General features: G+C 36.8%; 5 protein-coding genes across 8 annotated transcripts in view; 2 read left to right on the forward strand and 3 right to left on the reverse strand.

The window, feature by feature from the left end:
* The window catches only part of LOC135133604 (uncharacterized), a 151653-nt gene extending 142068 nt beyond the window's left edge, over nucleotides 1-9585 (forward strand). For both annotated transcript variants that reach the window (XM_064062057.1, XM_064062056.1), the window contains exon 3: nucleotides 7933-9585. In XM_064062057.1, coding sequence (XP_063918127.1) covers nucleotides 7933-9275 — 1343 coding nt within the window. In that variant the 3' untranslated portion in view covers nucleotides 9276-9585. The remainder of the gene's footprint in view (nucleotides 1-7932) is intronic.
* A 5315-nt stretch (nucleotides 9586-14900) lies between these two features.
* Nucleotides 14901-15856, reverse strand: LOC135133525 (large ribosomal subunit protein eL33). Its single transcript, XM_064061969.1, has 3 exons — nucleotides 15769-15856; nucleotides 15171-15580; nucleotides 14901-14978 (listed from the first exon to the last, which is right to left on the reverse strand). Exons 2-3 carry the CDS (start codon nucleotides 15576-15578, stop codon nucleotides 14955-14957), a joined length of 432 nt encoding a protein of 143 aa, XP_063918039.1. The 5' UTR covers nucleotides 15579-15580; nucleotides 15769-15856; the 3' UTR covers nucleotides 14901-14954.
* An 86-nt stretch (nucleotides 15857-15942) lies between these two features.
* Nucleotides 15943-17931, reverse strand: LOC135133524 (dnaJ homolog subfamily C member 3). Its single transcript, XM_064061968.1, has 5 exons — nucleotides 17745-17931; nucleotides 17589-17699; nucleotides 17337-17536; nucleotides 16347-17285; nucleotides 15943-16294 (listed from the first exon to the last, which is right to left on the reverse strand). Exons 1-5 carry the CDS (start codon nucleotides 17842-17844, stop codon nucleotides 16148-16150), a joined length of 1497 nt encoding a protein of 498 aa, XP_063918038.1. The 5' UTR covers nucleotides 17845-17931; the 3' UTR covers nucleotides 15943-16147.
* A 69-nt stretch (nucleotides 17932-18000) lies between these two features.
* LOC135133801 (UDP-glucuronic acid decarboxylase 1) lies at nucleotides 18001-19607 on the reverse strand. The gene is made up of 5 exons (XM_064062322.1): nucleotides 19457-19607; nucleotides 19168-19406; nucleotides 18721-19120; nucleotides 18352-18672; nucleotides 18001-18306 (listed from the first exon to the last, which is right to left on the reverse strand). Exons 1-5 carry the CDS (start codon nucleotides 19515-19517, stop codon nucleotides 18068-18070), a joined length of 1260 nt encoding a protein of 419 aa, XP_063918392.1. The 5' UTR covers nucleotides 19518-19607; the 3' UTR covers nucleotides 18001-18067.
* Nucleotides 19608-19670: 63 nt separating this feature from the next.
* Nucleotides 19671-23993, forward strand: part of LOC135133802 (E3 ubiquitin-protein ligase RNF13-like) — a 34230-nt gene continuing 29907 nt past the window's right edge. Inside the window, exons 1-3 of one of the 3 annotated variants that reach the window (XM_064062324.1) lie at nucleotides 19672-19927; nucleotides 19991-20141; nucleotides 20191-20260. In XM_064062324.1, the coding sequence (XP_063918394.1) occupies nucleotides 20070-20141; nucleotides 20191-20260 (142 nt within the window). In that variant the 5' untranslated portion in view covers nucleotides 19672-19927; nucleotides 19991-20069. Of the gene's footprint in view, nucleotides 20142-20190; nucleotides 20261-23993 lie in introns of all 3 variants that reach the window. The other 2 variants (XM_064062325.1, XM_064062323.1) reach the window with 2 other exon arrangements.

A 23993-nucleotide genomic window follows, 5' to 3' on the forward strand; every position in this document is an offset into this window, starting at 1 on the left:
TTTTCAGAGACTTTTGTAGAGCTTATTGTCTGAATTCATTAATGTACACCCATACTTCGCCACTGCCTTTGATTCGAACGCATTTTATTACGAAAACACACTCCCTTAACATATTTATAGTTGGTCTGACGCGGAGTGCAGTTCTCATGCATTGTTAAAGCATAAGGCTTCTAGTGAGTTTTAGGTTACAAAAAAAGTTACATGGTGTAAGATCCGGAGATCTTGCAGGCTACCAAATGTAAATTACTTAAATATACGTTATCCTGAACAACGGAGCGGAAATTGTATGCGATGGCCTACAATATCTCCGGATCTTACACCCCTTGACTTCTTTTTGTGGCCTTATTTAGGAGAAAGTGTGTATTTTGTATTTTTAACGAACCTTGAAAATTTGAAAAATCGAATCAAAAAAGAACATTTAAAAGTGAATGAACATGTGAAAAAATTTTGTCGATTGTGGGTGGCACTTCCCTGTTGAGAAAACTGAAATCTCCAATATTCTCTCGATAAAATTAGCGAAATCTGCTCGAACTGCTTTAAGCCGATTTTAATTATATACGTTTCCAGCACTCCTCGTAATTAGACCTCTCAATATTTGCATTGTCATCAAAAAAAAATTCTGCGTATACGGCCGGTAATTGCACTTTTCATTACTCATACTACTTAATATTACACAGTATAACCGCGACCTTCTCGACGGCTCAGTAGGTGCAAATAATATTTCGAAATCTCCACTTCTCGTTCAGTTCTATAAATCTATTTCTTGTGTCTTATTGCAACTCCGCTTCAAAAACGCCACAATTCCTCCGAGCCGCATTCTCGACGAAATTTCGAAATTCCTCTCCATTCTCTCGCCTTTCCCACAAGCTTTCAAGAGCTTTCCCAACCAATTCTCTTAACCATCGCTTCCACCGTGACTCAGCGCGCCGAAAAAATCTCGGCCGTCACATCCTTCAAACCCATTACCAGATCCAAAACCTAAATTGAATTTCGATTTCTGCGAATCAGTTCGCGGCCGTTTAACAATTTTCTATTTCCAACACACTTCCTTTCAAATCGATGACTTCGATATTGATTTCAGTCGTGACGGTCTGCATTTTTTAGCTTTTACAGGAAACTGAGGAGTATCAAATTCAATTAGAGAAGACGCTTATAATGGGATTTCGTGGTAGAGCTAGGCGCCGAAAACTTACTTTCGTGGAATTCCAGCCAAGAGTAACGTCGACGAAAAAAGAGGAAACATTGCATGACGCGGAGAAATTACGATTTTATTTTAAAACGGCGATAATTACATTTATTTGCGTGTGACGGGGAAAAACTAAAATTAGATGAGAGTATGGGTTTTTGTTGTTAAGGAGTTAGAGGCTTTCGACGAAAATAGACGTATTAATTTGATTTGGCGATACGTAGACAATTAGTAAATAAAATTTAATTGGAAGGTAATCCGGAGGTGATAATGCTGAGGAATTGTTTGTGGAAAGTTTAGCAAATTCTTTGTTACTAGAGCAAACAAATTTAAATTTATAATAGACGCGATAAAGGATATTGCAATCAAAAATCCAAAATTAATAAAGCGGCGGCTGCTTGGATTTACGTTTATAATAAAGCAGGCTATTTATAAATATTCAATAGTACATTGTTTACGAAATCGATTCGATTTGAAAGAGCCGCCAAGATAAAACACTTGGAGAACTTCCGACATCGGTACCTAATAGAAAATTCTGACGGGTGTCGAGCGATATTATTTTATTCAACCCATTTTTAGAATATTGTTTCGTGATAGATTTCAAAACAGAATTTAAAAAAAAATCTCGAACTCTCCCCACATAAAAATCTACAAAATCTTGTGCGCAAAATTTTTCTCTAACCTGTCTAGTTAGACTAATTTTGATACAACTTTTTGATTTTCTGCCACACCTCTCTTCTTTTAGTCGACATTCAAGGTAAATCTATTAATTAACCTTTTTCTGTTGCAAACATTTTTTTATTTTCAAAATGTCGTCATGGGGAAAGTTATTCGGTCGAAGATACCAGTCAGTTCCATCAAATTATTTACCACTACGCGCTTAATTTAATTTATGCTACTGCGTTGTATACGTAACTAGAAACAAAATAAATATTTCAAGTTTAAATTCTAAATTACTAAATACCTGGTTATCTAGGTATTTGTTCGTTATCGAATACTGACAGTTCGCGTAAAAGAATGCGTCATATGTTTGTTTTGTTTATGTAAATGTAAAACACGGTGGTGCAATTTAGATTTACAACATAACAATAACTTCAGTGGTGTTAACGCGAAATCATAGTTTTAAACGACGTCGTCACAGGTGCAAGATCAAAATCACTCCTCATGTTATGTAAATTCTAAAAAATAAATTATTGTTTTGTTGTTTATTTAATAATAATATAGGACGTTTCACTTACGGCTTATTGCCTGTGCCCGCTCATCTGATCTTTTATTTATGAAAATAAATTATGGAGATTCGTTCGTCACATTTATGTAAATGCTCGGAACGTTAAAAAAAACTTTTTAAAACGTGTTGATCGTTCGTTATTTTTTGCATCAGTGTTACTTAATTCAGTTGAAAAATGCGGGTGCTAAGTCGTCAAACTTTCTATACTGGTTTTAGAATAAAAATATGAAGCTGATTTCATCAATCAGTGAAGTTGATTGATTTGTGGATGTGTTTAAACTGATCTTGGTTTATTGTTGCAATCTCGGAACTTCAAGATTCAATCGTTCGATCATTTGCAAAATTGTCACGTTGTTTGTTGTTGGTGGTGGTGCGTGAAAAATGACACTATGCAACACTGAAAATATCACTGGTATTGTGAATACTGATCCGAGTTGCGTTGGATTGGCCATTTGGTGCTGGTGTCACGTAACAAAACAACTACAGATTTATTTCGTTTTTAACAGTAGGTAAAAAAAGTATTATTTTTCGGAAATTCTAAACCATAAATACAAAAGTATGTTGTTTTATAAAATTTAAGTAACATTTAACATGCAAAATTTTGAGGTAACGTCAGAAAATTGTTGCTGCGGATGAATTTTGGTTAGCGTCTCCGAGATTCTTTCAAACTACTTCAAAAACCAGACACAAGAGATTTTTTCGATTTGTCGATTTCTCTGTTTTGATTTTTTCAATGTTTCGATTTTTTGAATTTTCTGTTTTTCGACTTTTTTCCAGTTGTTCATTTTTTCAATATTTCAATTTTTTATGGAATTTTAAACTTTTTTCGAATTTTCCATTTTTTAATTTTTCTATTTTTCGACTTTTCGATGATTCGCTCTCTCAGTTTTTTATTTTTCAATTTTTCGGTTTCTCGGTTTTTCGAATATTCGATTTTTCGGCTATTCCATTTTTCGATTTCGCCATTTTTTAAGTATCAATTTCTCATTTTTTTTATTTTTCGGTATGTATTGGAATTTTCCCATTTCGATGTTCTGATTACTCAATAGATTTATCAGTTATTTAAATCTTCAATTTTAATTTTTTCGATTTTTCAGGTTCGCGGTTTTTCAATTTTTTGATTTTTAAAATTTTTTAAGCTTTGAAATTTATCAACTCTTCATCATTTCTATTTTTTGACATTTCGGTTTCACAATTGATTAATTTTCAATTTCTCACTTTGTAGATTTCTCAATTTTTCATTATTTTAGTTCTGGGATTTTTCAATTTTTTAATTCTTCAATTTTTCGATTTTTCAATTTCTGTATATGTATTAAGTTTTTCCATTTTTGATGTTTCGATTTCTGAATTTTCGATGTTTCAATTTTACGAATTTGTGGAGTTTTAATTTAAATTTTTCAATTATTCAAATTTTTCCATTTTTCAGTTTTTCAGCGTTCTGTTTTTCGACTTTTTTCAGTTTTTCATTTTTTCGATATTTCAGTTTTTTTATTGATTTGATTTTTTTCCGACTTATCGATTTTTAATTTTCCTATTTTTCGACCTTTCGATCATTCGATTTCTCAATTTTTTGATTTTCAAGTTTTTTGTTTCTTTAATTTTTCAGTTTTTCAGTTTTACAAGGTTTTTATTTTTCAATTTTTCGATTTCGCCATTTTTCGGCGATGGATTTTCGATATTTCAATTTTCGGATTTTTCAATTTTTTAATTCTTTAATTTTTGGATTTTTCAAATTTTCGATTTCTCATTTTTTATTTTTCGGTTTCTCGATTTTCCGGTTTTTCAATATGATGTATTAAGATTTTCCAATTTTGATGTTCCGATTTCTCAATTTTCAGTTTTTCAGTTATTCAAATCTTCAATTTTTCGATTTTTCAGCTTCATTGTCTTTCAATTTTTTGATTTTTGAAATTTTCTATTCTTCATCATTTCTAGTTTTCGACATTTTTACAATTTTTCAGTTTTTCAATTTCTCAATTTTTCGATTCTGTAAGTGTTTGATTTTTCAATTTTTTAATTTTTAAATTTTAGATTTTTCGTGTTTTCGATTTCTCTATTTCTGGAAGTTTCAATTTTGAAATTTTTTGATTTTCCGATTTTTCAATTTTTCAATTTTGCGAATTTTCAGGTTTTTAATTTTAATTTTTCAATTTTTTAATTTTTTCAATTTTTCGATTTCTTTAATCTTCATTTTGTTCAGCTTTTCTCTTTTTCGACTTTTTTCAGTTTTTCATTTTTTCAATATTACAGTTTTTTATGGATTTTGGATTTTTTTGACTTTTCAATTTTTTATTTTTTTATTTTTCGACCTTTCAATGATTCGATTTCTCAACTTTTGATTTTCAAGTTTTTTGTTTCTTTAATTTTTTAGTTTTTCATTTTTACAGGGTTTTGATTTTTCAATTTTTCGATTTCGCCATTTTTCGGCTATGGATTTCTCAATTTTTCGATATTTCAGTTTTCGGATTTTTCAATTTTTTGATTCTTTAATTTTTGGATTTTTCAAATTTTCGATTTCCCACTTTTTTATTTTTCGGTTTCTGGATTTTCCAGTTTTTCAATATGATGTATGTATTAAGATTTTCCAATTTCGATATTCCGATTTCTCAATTTTCAATTTTTCAGTTATTCAAATCTTTAATTCTTCAATTTTTCGACATTTCGATTTCACAATTTTTCAGTTTTTCAATTTCTCAATTTTTCGATTGAGTGTTTGATTTTTAAATTTTAGATTTTTCGTGTTTTCGGTTTCTGTTTTTCAATTTTTCGATTTCTCTATTTCCGGAAGTTTCAATTTTGGAATTTTTTGATTTGCCGATTTTGCAATTTTTCAATTTTGCGAATTTTCAGGTTTTTAATTTTAATTTTTCAATTTTTTCATTTTTTCAATTTTTCGATTTTCTAAATTTTCATTTTTTCAGCTTCTGTTTTTCGACTTTTTTCAGTTTTTCATTTTTTCAATATTACAGTTGTTTATAGATTTTGGATTTTTTTGACTTTTCGATTTTTATTTTTTTTTTAGACCTTTCAATTATTCGATTCTCAATTTTTTTATTTTTTAGTTTTTTATCTTTTAATTTTTCAGTTTTTCATTTTTTCAGGGTGTTGATTTTTCAATTTTTTGGTTTCTCGGTTTTTCGAATATTCAATTTTTCGGCTTTCCCATATTTCGATTTCTCCATTTTTTGACTATGGATTTCCCAATCTTTTGAAATTTCAGTTTTGGGATTTTTCAATTTCTTGACTTTTCAAATTTTCAATTTCTCATTTTTATTTTTCGATTTCTCGATTTTCCGGGTTTCAGTAAGTATTAAGATTATCCAATTTCGTTGGTCCGATTTCTCAATTGTCGATTTTTCAAATATCTACTCAGATCTTCAATTATTCAATTTTTCGAATTTTCGGTTTCTCTATTTTTCGATTTATCGATTTCTCGACTTTTCGATTTTTCAGGTTTTCGATTATTTAAGTGTTTGATTTTTCAATTTTTTTATATTTTAAATTTTCGATTTTTTATGTTTTAGGTTTCTCGATTTTTCTATTTTTGGAAATTTCAGTTTTGGAATTTTTCGATTTTCAGTGTTTCAATTCTGCGAATTTTCAGGTTTTTTTATTTTATTTTTTCAATTTTTCGATTTTTTCAATTTTCAGTTTTTCAACTTTTCTGTTTTTCAACTTTTTTGAGTTTTTCATTTTTTCAATATTTCAATTTTTTATGGATTTTGGATTTTTTTGACTTTTCCAATTTTTTAATTTTCCTATTTTTCGATATTTCAATGATACGAGTTATCAACTTCTTGAATTTTCAGTTGTTTGTTTTTTAATTTTTCAGTTTTTCAATTTTTCAGGGTTTTGATTTTTCAAATTTTCGGTTTCGCGGTTTTTCGATTTTTCAATTTTTTTATTCTGTAATTATTCGATTTTTCAACTTTTGGAATTTTCGATTTCTCAATTTTTTTATTTTTCTTTTTCAAATTTTCAATTTTAGGTATCTAAGTTTTCGATTTGTCGATTTTTCTAGTTCTCGATTAATACGTTTTCGACTTTTCGCTTTCTCCATTTTTCAACTTTGCGGTTTCTCGATTTTTCGACTTATCGATTTCTCGACTTCTCGATTTTTCAGTTTTTCGATTCTTTATTTGATTTTTCAATTTTTTGGTTTTTCAAATTTTCGATTTTTAAATTTTCAGTTTTTCATCTTTTCTGTTTTTCGACTTTTTTCAGTTTTTCAGTTTTTCAATGTCAGCTTTTTAAGGATTTTTGAATTTTTTTCGACTTCAATTTTTTAATTTTTTTGTTTTTCGACCTTTCGATGATTCGATTTCTCGAGTTTTTGATTTTTCAGTTTTTCAATTTTTCAGAGTATTGATTTTTCAATTTTTCGGTTTCTCGGTTTTTTTTGAATATTCGATTTTTCGGCTTTTCCAGTTTTAGATTTCTCCATTTTTCGACTATGGATTTCTCAATTTTACGATATTTCAGTTTTGGGATTTTTCAATTTTTTAATTCTTCAATTTTTCGATTTTTCAATTTGTCGTTTTTTATTATTTTTCGGTTTCTCGATTTTCCGGTTTTTCAGTATGTATGTATTAGGATTTTCCAATTTCGATGTTCCGACTTCTTAATTTTCGATTTTTCAGTTATTCAAATTTTCCATTATTCAATTTTTCGTTGTTTCAGTTTTGGAATGTTTCAATTTCTCGATTTTTCGATTTTTCAGTGTTTCAGTGCTTCAAGCTTTAAATTTTTCGGTGTTTCGGGTTTTTAGTTTTTCTTTTTATTTGTAAACTCACTTAAATATGTTAGTTATAAATAAATTTTATTATTATTGACATAACATACACTTTTGATTTTTGTTTGCAAAATCTAGATTCCTATTGTAAAAAATCAAGGTGGATCCATAAACCACAAGTATCGGGTATCGGTAAATTACCTATAAAATAAGTCTCGTAGTTTCGAGGGATATCTGCCTAATAAATATCGACAGAGACGGAAACTGTAGACCTATTTTTTTCATTCTCTATGGGCCATGAAACGTCAAAAAAGCGACAGAACTTAATTGTGATAAACATAAAAAACAAGCACTTATTGTCTGAAAAAAATGTCTTAAATTCTATATCATTTGAATTTTGAAAAAAAAATCACTGATTTCTCTAGAAGTGTCCATTAGTGAAAATAAAACATTTCTAAAGAATCTTTACTTGTATGGCGTCTATAATTTAAAACTCATACTACAAATGTTCTATTAAAACTTCAATAAAACCCCTTATCTTAACGTGCAGCAATAAAAAACTGGGTACCCAGGTCATAACTCCAACCAAAAATAAATTTCGACAAGTCTGATTTACTACCCGAAACAAAAATACCATTTACGATCACCTCCATACACCTCTCATTCAAAAAACCACTCGAACGACTCCGCCGAGATCTAATTCGTCCAACCATTAACTGCAAACCCCATTAAACCGCTAATTACAACAATAAACCCGTGCACACACTCATTTAATGCCTTTTCCAGGTGACGGTTGTGTGGAGAAGCCGTTAGCGACCTTATGGCGGAACTACACGCAATCCTCCCGTCCCGACGTCCGCATGCAGTTAACAGTAAGCAGCGGCGGCCTCAAGGCGACCACCAAAGACCACGGACTCACCGAATACTGGGCGCACCGCCTCACCACCTGCGCCGCCCCCGCCCAGTTCCCCAGACTCTTCTGCTGGGTGTACCGCCACGAAGGACGCAGACTGCGCCACGAGCTGCGCTGCCACGCCGTCCTGTGCTCGTCTTCAGCGGTCGCCAAACAAATAGAAGCAGAACTGAAGCAAAGTCTAGCCCTGGCTCTGGCGGAGTTCAAGAGGGACAAACTGTCCAAGCAGAACGCGCGACTGTCGCTGGTGAACTCGGTGTACGAGAACCCCACCATCCCCAGGAGGAAGATCCTATTGAGCACGGGCTGCCACAACTACAAGCCGCCGCTGGAGCGCTCGAAGTCCGCGCCGAAGTTGACTAGCATCGAGGAGATCCTGGAGGAGGAGGAGGACGTGGTGGAGACCACCAAGTACAAGAAGATCTTGCGGCACTATGACAGCACGAGCGCGTTGTTGGACAAGCGGAAAGCCATCCTGCGGCGGCTGCAGACGTGCCCGTCGGACGTGGAGCCCGTCCTCGAGGACTGCGACGACGCTCCGGTCAAAGAAAAGGAGCAGAAGGTGAACTTCAGCGAGGACATCATCGAGCTGACGCTCGACGAGAAAAGCGACCTCATCCTCGAGGAGCTGGTGCAGAGTTCGCTCCGGAACGACCTGCTGGAGTCGTGCGAGCGGGCTTGGTTCAACGCGCTGACCGACAAGCCGGACTTGATCCCCCCGGACAGCGACGAGGGGTCGCTGTCGAGCGGCTGCGAGTCGGCCAGCACGGTCACGTCGGACTTGGACCAGCAGGTCTTTCCGACGATCGCGGAGGACCTGGAGTTCGTGGAGGAGGAGGAATCGAAGCCAAACAAGAACAAGACTGATGTAGATTTCAAAGTAGGGGGGTGCGTGCTGGCGAGGGTGCGGAGTTTCGAGAGGATCAACACGGATATTTTGAAATATTGTGGACTGAATTACGGGAGTAATGGGAGTAAGAGCATCATCGGGAGCGAGGAGGTGTCGCTGATCCCGGTGGGGGAGAGTCAGGCGGATTTTAGTTCCTTGAAGGTGTTCAAGAAGCGGAATTCGGTGGAGGCGCAGGGGAAGGAGGTGTGCGGGTGCGAGAGGGACGGGGAGGGTTCGGAGGGGGAGAACGATAGTGCGTGCAGCGACGAGAGCGGGTACGAGGAGGAGGAGATTAATAGTTCGGTGGCCAATATTGTTTTAGTGTAGGGGGGGTAAGTTATTGAGGAGTGGGGTAGGCCCTTGTAGAACTGGTTTTAGTTTACTTATTGGTAAAGTAAAAATCAAGTTGTTGATATTTTTAGGCGTAGATTGTATATAGTGTATATAGTTTACAGAATATGATGTGATTTTTGTTGTGTAATGTGTTACCAATTTTTATGGTGTATTGTTACGCTGTTGTAGATCGGGTGCACATTCTTTATTGTACCTCACTTCAGACAAAGTAATTTATATTGAACTAGTTATTGTTAAATATTTGACAATGATAATTATGTATTAAATAAACAAGTTTCCGACATGATTTCTTTTTATTTTCATTTATTTAAAAAAAAAAAAATACCAATTTATTGTGCCAAGTTTTACTGTAATTCAGAAATATGCATGTGCCGCATTGTTGTGCGCACGGATTTACTATGGAAGCAATATTTTGCCGCTTCTATACAACACTGGTCCTAATTTTCAACCTGATTTACATAAAATCGAAAAATAAAGAGCCAGAATTTTCCTCGTCCCTGAATTAAAATCAAAGAAATCCAGTTTTTTAGAGAAAAAAGATATCTTGACAGTGAAAAAAATGACCCTGGCTTTCGAGCTACAACCAACTGTCATTGTCGATTAGTCCATGTATTTTGCAAAAATTCCGGTAAAAACATTCAAGGGTAAAAATGAAGGCGGATTCATAAATCACAACTACCAGAGTAAATTGACACGACAGATAGACGGAAACCTATTTTTTCATTCTCTATGGGTCATGAAACGTCTAGAAAACAATTCTAGTGGTTATGACACACTTGCGATAACAAATAAAATCTCAAATCGACGTATCTGACGAAAAGGAAACGATTGAGTATATTTTTCACATCCTGCGTTTGTAGATTCAATAAATTCTTTGAAAAACTTCGGAAATATTATTTTTCAAGTTTGTTCTTGTGTTTTCTAGCGTTTCCGGCACCCACTGGGGCCGAAAATATCAAGGAAACCCTCAAATTTTAGCTAAAAATAATATTTTTGTTGAATTTTATTATATTTCGACGATTCTGATCGTCTGACGCACTTGCGATAAAGCAGAATCGGCTTATTTTGCGAAAAGGATACGATTGTGTATGTTTTCAACATTCTGGAGTTCGTAGATTCAAGTAATTCCTCAAAGAATTGGAGAAATGTGACTTTTCAAGCTTTTTCATGCATTTTCTGGCGATTCCGATAACCTCCTTGGCTTACGCTCGGGGAAAAAAATCTATTGTTATACCGGGTGTCTGGAAAATGGCGGATTAACTCTCTGCTACGCTCTCAACAATCTTGCCTGATATAAAAAATGTGAGGAAAAAAATGAAAGCCCGCGAAAATTTGAAAAAAAAATGACCTTGGCTGTTATCGCCTAACAAAATGGGACCCTATATTGTGTATGTTTTCTTTTTGTGGCGGAATTCAGACGCAAAGTGGTGGACCCCAAGGTTGGAAAAGTACCGTTAAATAAAACACAAAATATATGTGGAGGACACAAAATCATTCTTCTACTGACAAAAAAAAAAAAGAAAAAAAAAGTTGCGCAGGTTAAAGACCTTTTTCGTTCACAGCTACAAAAAAAACTTGCCTAAGTTTGAATGATATCAAATTAAACGTTCTGAGTAAATATAAATATTTGAATATCACAAATTTAATAAAAACAAAGAAAAATCTCAATTAAAATAACTTGATGCAAATACGCAAGTTATTACGGACGTGTGGCGCCAAATTTAAAATTATGGCAGTCAACAAGAGAACAAAATTTTAATAAAACTCTATTTAAATGGTTGTAGAAGAAAAGTGGAGGATTTAATTTTATTACTACAAAAATTTACCATTTTAGACATGTTTTAAGTTTTTTGTTGTCGAAATAAGTCTACACATACTAAGAAAAAGAAGGAAACTGTAGCCCCGCCCACCCACCCTACCGCAATTGCGACGAAGCTTAACTGCAAAATCGTTACTTCTCTAGAAGAAATTAAAAGCATGTTTTTAAGTATCGCGCTATTCAAAGAATACTATGTCTATTTAGACAAAAAATAAAGCTAAAGATTAGGCCCTACCCGTACCCACCCCGATCTCAAGTCTCAATTGTGATGAATTTTTCATTCGTTGTCAGGTCGAGGGGCGGGACTTAATTGCAAGATCCATATTTGTCTACAAGAATTTACCATTTTGAACATGTTTCAAGTTTCTTGTTATGAAAAGATGGCTATGTATATTAAGACAAAAAAGGCAAATATAAGCCCCGCCCACCCACCCTATCTCAATTGTGATGATTTTTTTTATTGTGGAGATTTTTTTTAATTTAAATGCAAAATTCTTATTATTTTTCTACAAGAAATTACCATGTAAGACATTTGTTTGAGTATCGTGTTATTCAAAGAATACTATGTCTATTAAGCAAAAATTAAAGCCCACACCTACCCTGACCTAAATAGGAATGACGATTTCATTCGTTGGCAGACCTAGGGGCGGAGCCTAATTGCAAAATCCATATTTACTTGCAAAAATTACCATTTTAAACGTATTTTAAGTTTCTAAGAATTAAAAAAATCATCACAATTGAGATTGGGTGGGTGGGTGGGGATTATATTTTGCCTTTTTTCTTAATATATATAGTTTTCTTCGAACAACACGATCTTCAAAAACATGTTTTTAATTTCTTATAGAGAAATAAGTATTTTGCAGTTACGCTCCGTCCCCTTGGTTCACGGCGAATAAAAAAAATCATCACAATTGAGACAGGGTGGGTGGGCGGGCTTATATTTTGTCTCCATAATTGCAAAATCCATATTTCCTTACAAAACCCACTTTAACCATGTTTTAAGTTTCTTGTTATGAAAAAATGGCTATGTATATTAAGAAAAAAAGTCAAAATATAAGCCCCGCCCGCCCGCCCTATCCGAATTCTGATGATTTTTTTATTCGTCGTAAGCACAGCGACAGCGGAACCAGAGCGCTATAAGAGTGTGGCTATAGGGGGCGTTGTAGCACGGGCGGAGTTTGGGGCTCCTGGTTGTGGCTGTTCTTCCACCACGACGGTGATTCTACTCTATCGGGAAGCACATACTGCCCAGCACCCCTCTAGAAACGTGCCGCGCTAGCAAAACTCAGGGGCCTTCTATTCTAGGTCTGCGTCTTTTGTGCATATGGTGCGATAAATCCCGCCAGCTCGACTAGGAACCGCGTCCTCCGCTTCTGGCACGTGTTTTTGTGTTATTTACCACAGTTCCATTTAAATGTTCAATTTCAATTACTCTGATATTAAACTACAACTGAATAAGTGTTACAGTTTCAAAAAGAGCGATAAACAACATTTAAATTCGTCTCGTGAAATTTTTAAACAACAAAAAATTCTTGTCTGAGAGATTAAGATTGGACATCAGACAATTTACATCATGGAAGCATTTACGTGGTCAGAAAAAAGTAACAAAGATTTATAAAACAAAAAAAATCTGGTGTGAAGTAAAAAATTTACGTGACGTTAGAAACTGCGGAGCATGAGAATTTACGTTCAATTTAAATTATACAGCAAAGAAAATTACTGAGGCTAAAATTGCGAGATAGAGAAAAATTGCAAAGCTAAGAAAATTACATGAGGTTAATATTTGCCACACCGTATTAACGATTCCAACAAAGAATTTACATGATCTTAAATTATGCCACACTCTATCAACGATTCAAACAAAGAATTTACATGATGTTAAATTATGCCTCACTTTATCAACGACTCAAACAAAGAATTTGCATGATGTTAAATGTTGCCTTCATCCAAGTGACTGAGAAATATGTCTCGATGATATAATAACTGCCAAAGGGGAAAAATTTACGTACCTCAGTCCACAATAGTATGAATTTTACCACACTTTCCACGGTCCTTTTCCCAGAGTGTGACAACGTTAGGTTGATTTAACTGCCGTAAATGAACTATTAGCAATCTTGTGTGAAGAATTAAGAAGTGTATAATGTAACACTAAAGTAGAAGCATCCAGAAACTTTATTTATAACTTGATAAACAAAGATATAACAAGTGTTTTATGTGAAAAAACTCATGGCTGTTAAATTGTATTAGAAACAGTTAACGATTAAAATCCTAACATGAACTGTGAATTTACAAAAAATAAACCAAATTTAACACCACGTGTTGGCGTCGGTCGAAAATTCCTATATTTCCGCTTGGAAAAATTTTCGTTAAACGTTTGGTTTCAGCAAACCAAAAACAACAGTGACGCGTCACCACTTTCTACAAAGCAAGCCAACGTCTACCAACCCCCTCACTAGATACACCCCAGAAATTCCCTAGAACAGCTACCAACTACCAGAAAAGAACTAAACTTGCACGTGGTTGCCTATGTTTAACGATTTTCTTAATGATGTTTGTTTCAAATGCAAATTATTCAAATTTGGTCACAACACAGATAAAAATTTTGACGAATCAAAAATTGTTTGTTTTCAAAATCCTACGTTTAAAATGTTAATTTTAGGTCCCCTGGTGTTTTGTTTTCGGGTAAATTTAAACGAATCTGACGTTTTCTTGCTGGATGAATTTGAAAAAATCTTTTGGGCTTTTTTTAGTGTTTTATTTTTTATAAATTTGAAAAAGTCTTGAGTGCCGCAGTGTTTTTTTTTTATTCGGGAGACTCTTGGGTACCCATGGTCTATTATTTTGGGAGCCCATGGAGATTTTTTTTTTGTAAATTATTTAAAACAATTTTGGGGGACTTTGGTGTTGTATTTTTGAAAATTTTTGACCTGACCTATTTTTGAGTTAATTTTGGGACCCTGTTTTTTTTTTGGAAAATTTAAAACAATCTTGATGTTTTAGGAAGCTCCTGTTTCGAAAGAATTTGAAATTATTTTAGCGGGTACTAGCCCCGCCCACCCACCCTCTCTTTTCTTCTAGAGTATGTTATTTGCCAAAATCGACTTATTTCAGCAGGTATCAGTGTTGCCAATTTTACTTTTATAAAATTACATTTCTTTCGTAATCTACATCATAAAGATTTTTTTGGACTCCCGAAACTCCCATACATAACGTACCTACTTAAGAGTTAATCCGCTATTTTCTGGACACCCGGTGTAATGATAAGCAGAGTGTTTAAACTTGTACGTTTTGTTAAAATTGTTCCAAAACAATTACTTACCTTGCAAATAAGTATAATAAAAACCTAAAGAATCTCTAAAATACTCAAAAACGCAGTTTCAATTTTGCCGGAAATGAAAACAACTTCTGTTGTTCATTTCTCGAGCACAAGCTAGAGACATATTGTAATAAGATCTATCTGGTGAACCATTCATTTTCATGTTTTCTAGACGTTTCATAACCCCAAAGTATGAAAAAAATAGTTGTCTCCTTTTCGTCTATTAGCGAATTAATTAGGCAAATAATTTCTGCAACTACTGGGCTGATTACCCCCAACAATCATTTGATAACGTCGTTTTAATTTTATAAAACAACATACTCATACCTACCCCACTGAATAAAGAATTATTTCATTGAAAATAAATGTTGAACTATAGAAATTACGAACACGTGTATACTTGGTTGCATAACACGGTACAAGGAACAGGAAAATCAAAAGGATCCACTATCAAGGACCAAACCACCAATAAAAATTGATTTATTTTTTATATAACTTATGTTACAATGTAAAAAGTTTAGATCCTGGAAGGATACAACATCTGCAACAAAAGAAAACCCATTAACACCTCAAAAATTCAAACCATCCAACAAATCGCACCCACAAACACTCAGTAAATCTTCACTTCAAGATACCTATACATTGTACAGTATACAAATATTCAGGTTTCAAATGTCTTCGACATCATAGCAACCCCATCCTCACCCCAACCCCGAAGCAACAAACTACTTACAATGCGAATGCGGTGTCCCATAGCCTTCGCCGGCAAATTATTCTTAAACTTGGCCCTAACAGCCCCGCTGGTGCCATGAGGTCTCGTCACTTTGCCCCAAATGGCCCTAACTTTCGACTTGACTGACTTGGGCTTGCCAGGCACACAGGTCTTATTCTTGGCTTTGTACACATAAACGCACTTCTTGCCCACGTAAAACCAGCTATCTTGTTTATCACAAGTGCCCTCGATCTTCAACAAGGCCGTATTTTCGTGCTGGTTACGAAGACCCCGCTTGTAACCTGTGAAGATGGCTTTCGCGTATAATCGACCGTGCCTTTTCCTTATCCGTTTCTTGGCGGCGACGGTCTCGGCGCCTTCTTTCGCCTTTTTCGTGGCTTTTGGTTTCTTTGCTGCTGCGTCTGCCATCGCTACAAAATAACACACATGTAAACAAGTTGAGGTTAATCGGTGGACATCGGGCCAAAAGTGACTCAATCGGGGGAAAAAACGACAGTGGATTCAACGTAGAGGGTTGCTGTGGTCAGATGTTGCGTTATTTTTGTGATAACGGGGGTTGAATTTATAAAATTTGAAGGGATGCAGATGGACAACTTACCGAAACCGAATTCTGTCAGAAAGAGTGACAGGTGAGACGTTTACGGAGTGAATGGGGAGGGCGCCAACGCGACGGCGCGAAAGTCACTAGAAGTTACTAGCTGTTACTAGTTTGATTTTGTGGTGATTCAAATCCATTCGGTTTGTTTTTTCGAACGAAAATGAAACACTCGAGGAAATATAAATATTTTACTATAATATAAATATATACAGTAGTAACACCAAATGGTAAAAATTACTAGAATATGTACATGATATCAGTCCTTTTGAAACAAGTTCTGACAGCTTGTTCTGGCATTAAAGTAATGACAGTATTTTATCACACTTATCCTGAGTTTCGCCGATGTTACACCGCACAAAAATCAAACACTCTTAACAATTTAGTTAAAGTGAAACTTGAACTGGAACGGACTGCCATGGAAATGTTGGAAATGGTGGAAGTTGGGCATTCCTCCTCGTCCAGATTCAGGATCCAGAGGGTCTTCTCCGCTATCAAATTGCCGCCTTTTCTCATCATCGGTTAGTACCTAAAACAGCACAAAAATGGTCACCAATTTCTCCAAATCAAAACGAAAATACCTCTTTTGCGGCCGCTATATCAATGAACTTCTTCTCTGCAATTTTCTTCATTTTCTCGTCCATCTGGTAATTATCTGGGTGCCACTGTTGCGCCATTTTTCTGTAAGCTTTCACAATATCCCTCTTGGAAGCTGTCCTTTTCACCCCTAATATTTTGTAATAATCGCGCCTTTCAGACTGTTTTTGCCTATTTTCAGCCTTATTCAAACCCTCCCTTGCCCTCTCAAACTGAGAATTTATCTCCAGCGCTGCTCTGAAATCTCTAATTGCGTCATCGTACATTTCTGACTGAAGGTACGCTTCCGCTCTATCACAGAAAATATTAGCATCATCATTAATGGTTAAAGCTTCAGTGCACGCATTTATGGCCTCTTCAGTCTGTTCATCGTTAGAATAACACGCACACAACAACTTCTTCGCGTTATAAATCATATTGTGTTCTTCATCTTCGTTTTTCAAAACTTTGAGAGCTGAATTGATGCACTCTTGGTAATTTTTTTCCTCTAGGGCAGTTTCAGACTCTGTTAGAAATTTTTCCACTTTTTTTACTTTCTTATAGAAAGGGAAACAATCTTTGTGTTCTGGGTCTAACTTAAGACACTCTCTGATTGCTTTGAGTGAATCTGTTGCATGTCCTAATTTGTACAATAATTGGGCTAGCTTGAAGTACCCCTCAGTGTTGTCACTTTGGAGCTTGGTGGCAACCCGAATGTCACTAATAGCGGCCAATTCATCCCCACTTGCCATGTGCATGTCTGATCGAAGCTCATATAGAATGGAAGCCCATGGACTTGTTTCAATGGCTTCTGATAGGTAGTGAATAGCGCTGACGTGGTCATCACGGGCGTAGAAGTGTTTTGCATCGGCTAGTTTTTGTTTGGCTGGCTCTATTTTAGTAATTAGGTCGTTAGCTTCCAGGTTGTATGGATCAGTTTGCAGCTGAAAGCCACAACGGTGATTTTTGAAAAATAAATTTTCGGTGATACTTACGACGTTGTAGAAATCTAGATGCGCCAGATCATAATCTGCTTGTTTTAAATGAATGATTCCTCTACTGATACGTGCTGCAGTGAAATCTGGTTTCAAATCTAGAGCTATGTCAAAGTCACTTATGGCATTTTTCGCTTTCCCTAAGGCTAAATACACCGTTCCCCGCTTAAAATAAGTTAAATAATTCCTAGGATCCCCCTCTGGAAGTGTCCAAAATTACATAAGTCACTTCTTGTGGTGGGTGTTACTTACCAACAGCCGAATGGTAGTGACTTAAGGCGTCCGCCAACTGACCTTTGGCTAGATACTGTTTACCTAATTCTAAATGCCTGCTGACTTCGGCTTGACTGACACATTCTGAAACTGAAATTTCAGTAGATATCAATCTTTGAGGTTATGTAAACCTACTGTCAATGAAAATAAATAACGCTAGATATGGAGTATATTTCAACCACAAATTTTTCCGAGTCACTTCCATAAGTCTAACCATTTGTACTGTCTGTAACATTATTAACAAATAACACTTATTTTATCAAACTCGTTCCATCTCTGACACATTCAACACAACAAATTTACGTTTCGTGGTCCGCTCTGATTGGTCCAGCGCATAGCAGGTGCGACAAACCCGCAAGCGCACCACCAACCGCGCAAATCAAAAAACCCATTCGTTCAAAATTTATTAAAAATCAAAACACAACAAATTATCACAATCACTTGTAACAATAAATACGTTATGGCTTCTCTGGTAAAAACTTATTCCTCTGCGAGTGCTTGAATCGGTGCAATTCATGCTTAAAGTAGTTGACAGTCTTATGCAGTCCGGCGTTAAGGTCCACTTTTGGCTCCCAGTTGAGATATTTTTTGGCTCGGGTGATGTCGGGGCGGCGCCTCTGGGGGTCGTCTTCGACTTGAGCCAAATGTTTAATTTTGCTGCGCCCGCCCACGAGCCCTTTAATAATGGAGGCGAATTCTAAAAGCTTGAGTTAAAACTAGAAATTTGGTTTGTATTTTTTACCAATAATGGAGTGCTCAACTGGGTTCCCCAAGTTGATTGGTTGGGTGTAGTTGCTGCCCATTAATGCCACTAAACCATCAACTAAGTCGGAAACGTACTGGAAAGAGCGAGTTTGGTCGCCTGATCCGTACACTGTGATGACGTCGTTTTGGAGGGCTTGCAGGATAAAGTTAGAGACGACTCGGCCGTCGTTCATGTGCATTCTTGGTCCATACGTATTAAATATTCGGGCGACGCGCACTTGCATGTTTTCTTGTTTGGCGTAAGCATAGGTGAGGGTTTCTGAAACCCTCTTACCTTCGTCATAACAGGCTCTGGGTCCTAAATAAGACCAGTTATTGGGTTGAGGTTAATGTACACGTTACGTACCAATGGGGTTAACGTGCCCCCAGTACGTCTCCGGTTGCGGGTGTATGTCAGGATCCCCATACACTTCTGAAGTGCTCGCTATTAAAATCCGAGCGTTCAGTCTTCGTGCGAGCCCTAACATATTAATTGTACCTAGAGTGTTGGTTTTGATGGTTTTCACAGGATTGTACATGTAATGTGGGGGGCTGGCGGGGCTAGCAAGGTGGTAAATTTCGTCAACTTCGATAAACAAAGGGTTGACTATGTCATGGTGAATTAGTTCGAAATTTTCATGACCTATCCAATGTTCGACATTGCGTTTGCGGCCTGTGAAAAAATTATCAGCTACTATAACTTCATGACCTTGCAGCATTAACCTATCTACTAGATGTGAACCTACAAAGCCAGCGCCGCCCGTTATCTAGAAATTTACACTTATTTAAAACGGCGACAAGAGTGACGAAATACCAAAATACGTTTCCTTGAGAGGTAGTTCAGAAATTTTACATCCGGGTACGACTTAGGCACCTGCGATTCTAAAGCTAGAATTTTTTTCTCGAGTTCTTGGATGCGATCAGACGCCTCTTGTAGAAGCTGCTTATTATACTCGATTTCGTCGTTAAAAACGAATTTCTTATAGAGATATTGTCCAGTTTTTTGCGCAGCATTGTGTTTGCTGTTATATTTAGCGAAAAATATCAATAGCACTGAAACAGTCGCTACATAACCTATAAAAACGCAAAAGACAACACCTTACGAATCAATAAAAATACCACAGATACGAGTACGTGTTTTATCTTCCAAGTGACTTGAATCATGTTACGCAACGATATTGCATTTTAATAAAATCCACATAGTTTTAAGTTACTTAATTGACATTACAATTACTAAAAACAAGTCTGGTGACTTTCGCGTTTCCGACGTCATTGGCAGCCGTGCCCTGTCACTATCAATCTGACAATCATCTGTCAAAGTCAGTTCTTAATGTGGTAGTGTTTATTTCTCAAGACTTAATTAATTAAACCCAACTCTGCCAAATTTAAACCGAATTTCTAGTGTTCGCAATCACGAAAATCGATAACCGCTCCATCGATAGTATAATCAACGGATGTCGTCCGACTAGTGTGTGTTAATTATTTTATTTACAAAGACGTAATTTGAAGGTTGTCTGTTTGACATATTAATTAACTCATCGTACAACAACAATATCGGATTGCTCATTATCTTTGTAAATTCCCTCGTATATCAGCGAGATAATGCTCGAAGCAATTTAAAACTAAACCCATTTCAGGGATGCTCCATTGCCAAATCAAAAAAAAATATCATTGATAAATTATGTGATAGTTCTTCGTTCTACTCCAAGTTACGCCATGGGGCCGGAGTTAATGTGCATGCTGTGTCTGCTCCAGTACGCTTCAGCCGAAATCTATGCAATTCGATTTGTAAGTTGTTTTCGAGCGAGTGGATGCCAACTGATTGTTGTGTGTTTAGGATTCGCAGCTATATTTTGAAGAGTTCGAAGACGCCCCTGCAACCTTTGGCAGAAAATTGTCAGATGGAGGTAATGTGTTAGAAATAATTTAACTGTAGTAGGTCAAGTGGCCACATATCTTATCACTTGATTTTCTAAATTTAACCTTTCTTCAGAGAACTATCGCGCCAGAAACGTGCTTTGGACCTTTGTCTTGCAGTTTTACATCATCGCTATAAACGCCAAAGTCTAAATTTATGTAATGTGTGTTGTAGCTCACATGTGTTTATTTGAAGGGGAAATTTTAAAGGCGCTCTTTATAGTGTAAACGCACTAGGTTTAATTTTATATTGTTTTAACAGCTTGTTGAGCTGAAATAGGTGACTGATTTCGTTAGTCATGGCGTCTGTTAAACTTTAGGTGCGTTTGTGGGAGGATCATACAGTTGTTATATTATTTTACATTACAATTTAGTTTTGAATGCGTGTTTTTTTTTACAATCTAATATGTAAATATTTTGCTCTTGATAAGATTATTTATCTAAGACTTAGGTACTCGGTATTGTTTTTTACGGACGCAGATAAGAAAATAATCACCCATATTTTTTAAAGGAAGACGCTTAGAAATAACGCGAATTTTTTGTTGTTTTTTTTAGCGATAGTGTTTTATTTCCGTAGAAATTTGTTATCTGAATAATACAAATTTATTGAGATTTTATTATTCAAAGCCGAATAAATTCACGTCACATTATTATCGTCATGCATTGCAGCTGCGTGTTGTCCAGGTTTGCAGTTCATGGGTAATTTACGTTATCAGAATAAATATGCAAAATAAACGAACTTTCTACATACAACAACAAATTCGTCAAAATTTGTTTGCTTTTGGGTATTAAATAAGCGTTACGGTGTTTAATGTGTTAGCAACGGGACCTCGCTGGTGCTCCGATATGATGTCGCGCCAGACGAAATTCCAGCCGTCTGAGGGTTGATTATCGTCGGTTAATATAAACATTCGATAAGGTGCAAGGGAAGCAGTGAAGGGGGCAGTCTGTTCTTTCTTCTTGAGGAATAAAGACGTATTTTGATTGTGCTCTCGCGTTTCCTTTTCCCTGTGTAATTTTGGGGATTTGATATCATTTGATATTAGTTCAGAAGTGGGATTGTGCCACGTGCAGTGTAGTGATAACTGCAAGAGTACAGTGCGATACCTTTGTAAAAACAACAGGAGGATGGGCCGGAATAGAAAACGACGTGAGCCTTCGACCTCCTCAAGTGACGAAGAACGACATCAACGTGAAGGATGTTCTTCTAAACGTTCCCGGGAAAAGTATCCCAGTGAGAGAACTCGTCGGAGCTCGGAGACGCGACGTGCGAAAGGAGGATCCGGTGAGCGTATCGAACGTCTGGAACGACTGGTGGAAAAATTGGTCCGGGAAAGATCTACGGAAACAGGGACAAGCACGGGTCTGGGTAACCAGATCAAGTACATTACGAGAACTGACTGTATCCCGGAATTTGTTCCGGGCAACCCGAATATGTCGATTACCCGCTGGCTGTTCAAGATCGACCAGTTAGGGGAGGTCCACGGTTGGGATGACGTAGAAAAGGCGTACCACATGCAGAATGGACTCCGTGGCTTAGCCAAAAGTTGGTACAATAGCCTCAGCCATATTAATTATCCGTGGGCTGAGTGGAAAAATCTTTTAATGAAAGCTTTTCCCGAGCACACTGATTATGCGTCCTCGTTGCATAAGATGCTGAAACGGATAAAGGACCCTAACGAAACCATGGCAACGTACTATTACAATAAAATGGAGTTGTTGCAAGTTTGCCGTATTTCGGGAAAGGACGCTGTTTCTTGCGTCATAGACGGTTTGGCGAACGTAAGTTTGCAAAATGGGGCACGAGCGGGCAGATATGATTCACCAGAAGCCTTATATGAAGAATATCTGTCTCGAGTGCAAGACGAAACAGACGAAAGTAAACGAGAGAAACACAAAATGCATTGGCTGAGAAAGGAGAGTCGTGTAGACCGGAATAGGTACTTCCGAGGGGAACGTCCCCAAACGAGCGGCTCTGATCTTAACTCTAGGAAGGGGTTAAAATGTTATAATTGTCATGGCGTAGGTCATATGGCGGCAATGTGTCCGAAACCCAAGATAGTGTGCAAACGTTGCACTCGTTTAGGGCATACGGCCGAAAATTGTACAAAGAGTATTAAAGGGAAAGAGGTGTTGACCACGCAAAGTGACAAATGTGGCCAACGTGTGTATTTTGTGGACTGCGAAATGAATGGTTGTCCGACACGGGGTTATGTCGATTCCGGGAGTTCGGCGATAACAGTACAAGCTCGCACAGCTGACGAGGCTAAGATTGTGTATAAACCGTCCCGGGCGATGATAAGAGGGTTCGCCGGCGGAGTGTCACCGGTAATCGGAGAAGCCAGTGCTACACTTCAAGTAGGGGATGTGAAGGTCGACGTCCCTGTCTTCATTATTGCCGATGACCTACAAACAATACCGGTCATAATTGGACAGCCATTTGTGAATCATCCAGATGTCCTGTTGGTGATTAATGGCGACAAATTGTGGGTGTCGAAGAAATACGATCTACCGGCTCTTGAAGGGGTCGAACCGACGAAAGTCGCCGTATGGGCGAAGGAGGCTACTGTGATCCCGCCGCAACATGTTGGACATGTCGAGGTGGAAACATCATACACCGGTACCATCTACGTGGACCTGACGTCGAGGCAGTACGAGCGACATAACCACGTCATCCCCAGGTGTGTTTTTGGCGGCCTCCAGGGTGTCCTGCCTGTCATGAATTTCAGCACGGAGGAACTGCATTACCGGAAGGGACAAACAATCGTTCGTGGACAAAAATGCTACGAGGAACCGGTAAAAGACAGCGATCCTGTAAGTAATTTCATTTTGGCAACTCAGATTTCTCGCACTCCATTTACATTGCAGGATGTCAGTGTGGATCCAGGGACCCCGAGTAATGTAACAGAAAGTCTGTTACAATTACTGAACAAATATCGAGATTGTTTTGCGAAAAATCTGAACGAACTGGGAAAAACAAATTTAACCGACATGTCTATTAAATTAACCACGGACGAACCGGTAACGTACAGGCCATATCGGCTTGCTTACGCTGAACGAGTTAAAGTACGCGAAATCGTAAACGAATTAAAAGAAAACGATATCGTTCGCGATTCGCATTCGCCATACGCGAGCCCCATTCTGTTAGTTAAAAAGAAAACAGGGGAGCAACGACTGTGTATCGATTATCGCGCTTTAAATAAAATCACTGCAAAAGATAAGTACCCAATTCCACGTGTAGACGATCAGCTGGATCGGTTGTACGGCGCTGCATATTTTTCTAGTTTAGATTTAATGTCTGGGTACTATCAAGTAGGCATGAACGAAGAATCGATTCCAAAAACTGCTTTCATAACACCGGATGGACATTTTGAATTCTTGCGTATGCCGTTTGGATTAGTAAACGCTCCTGCGGTATTTCAACGTCTCGTTAATCAAGTTTTAGGAAATTTGCGCTTTGAAAATGTTCTCGCATATATGGATGACATTTTGTTACCTGCGACTGATTACGAATCCGGCTTGCGAATGCTCGAGAAAGTTCTGCAGAGCTTCCGTGCATCACATTTAACGTTGCGATTGAGTAAATGCCATTTTTTCCAAAAGCAATTGGAATATTTGGGACATGAAATAACGAAAGACGGGGTACGACCAGGCAATAACAAAATAATGGCGGTGCAAAGTTTTAAAACACCCGAAACAGTACGTGAAGTCCGTCAGTTCATC

Source organism: Zophobas morio, unplaced genomic scaffold (assembly GCF_036711695.1).
Source record: "Zophobas morio isolate AGI-343-1 ecotype UQ-CSIRO unplaced genomic scaffold, CSIRO_AGI_Zmor_V1 ptg000022l, whole genome shotgun sequence".
Lineage (NCBI taxonomy): Eukaryota > Metazoa > Arthropoda > Insecta > Coleoptera > Tenebrionidae > Zophobas > Zophobas morio.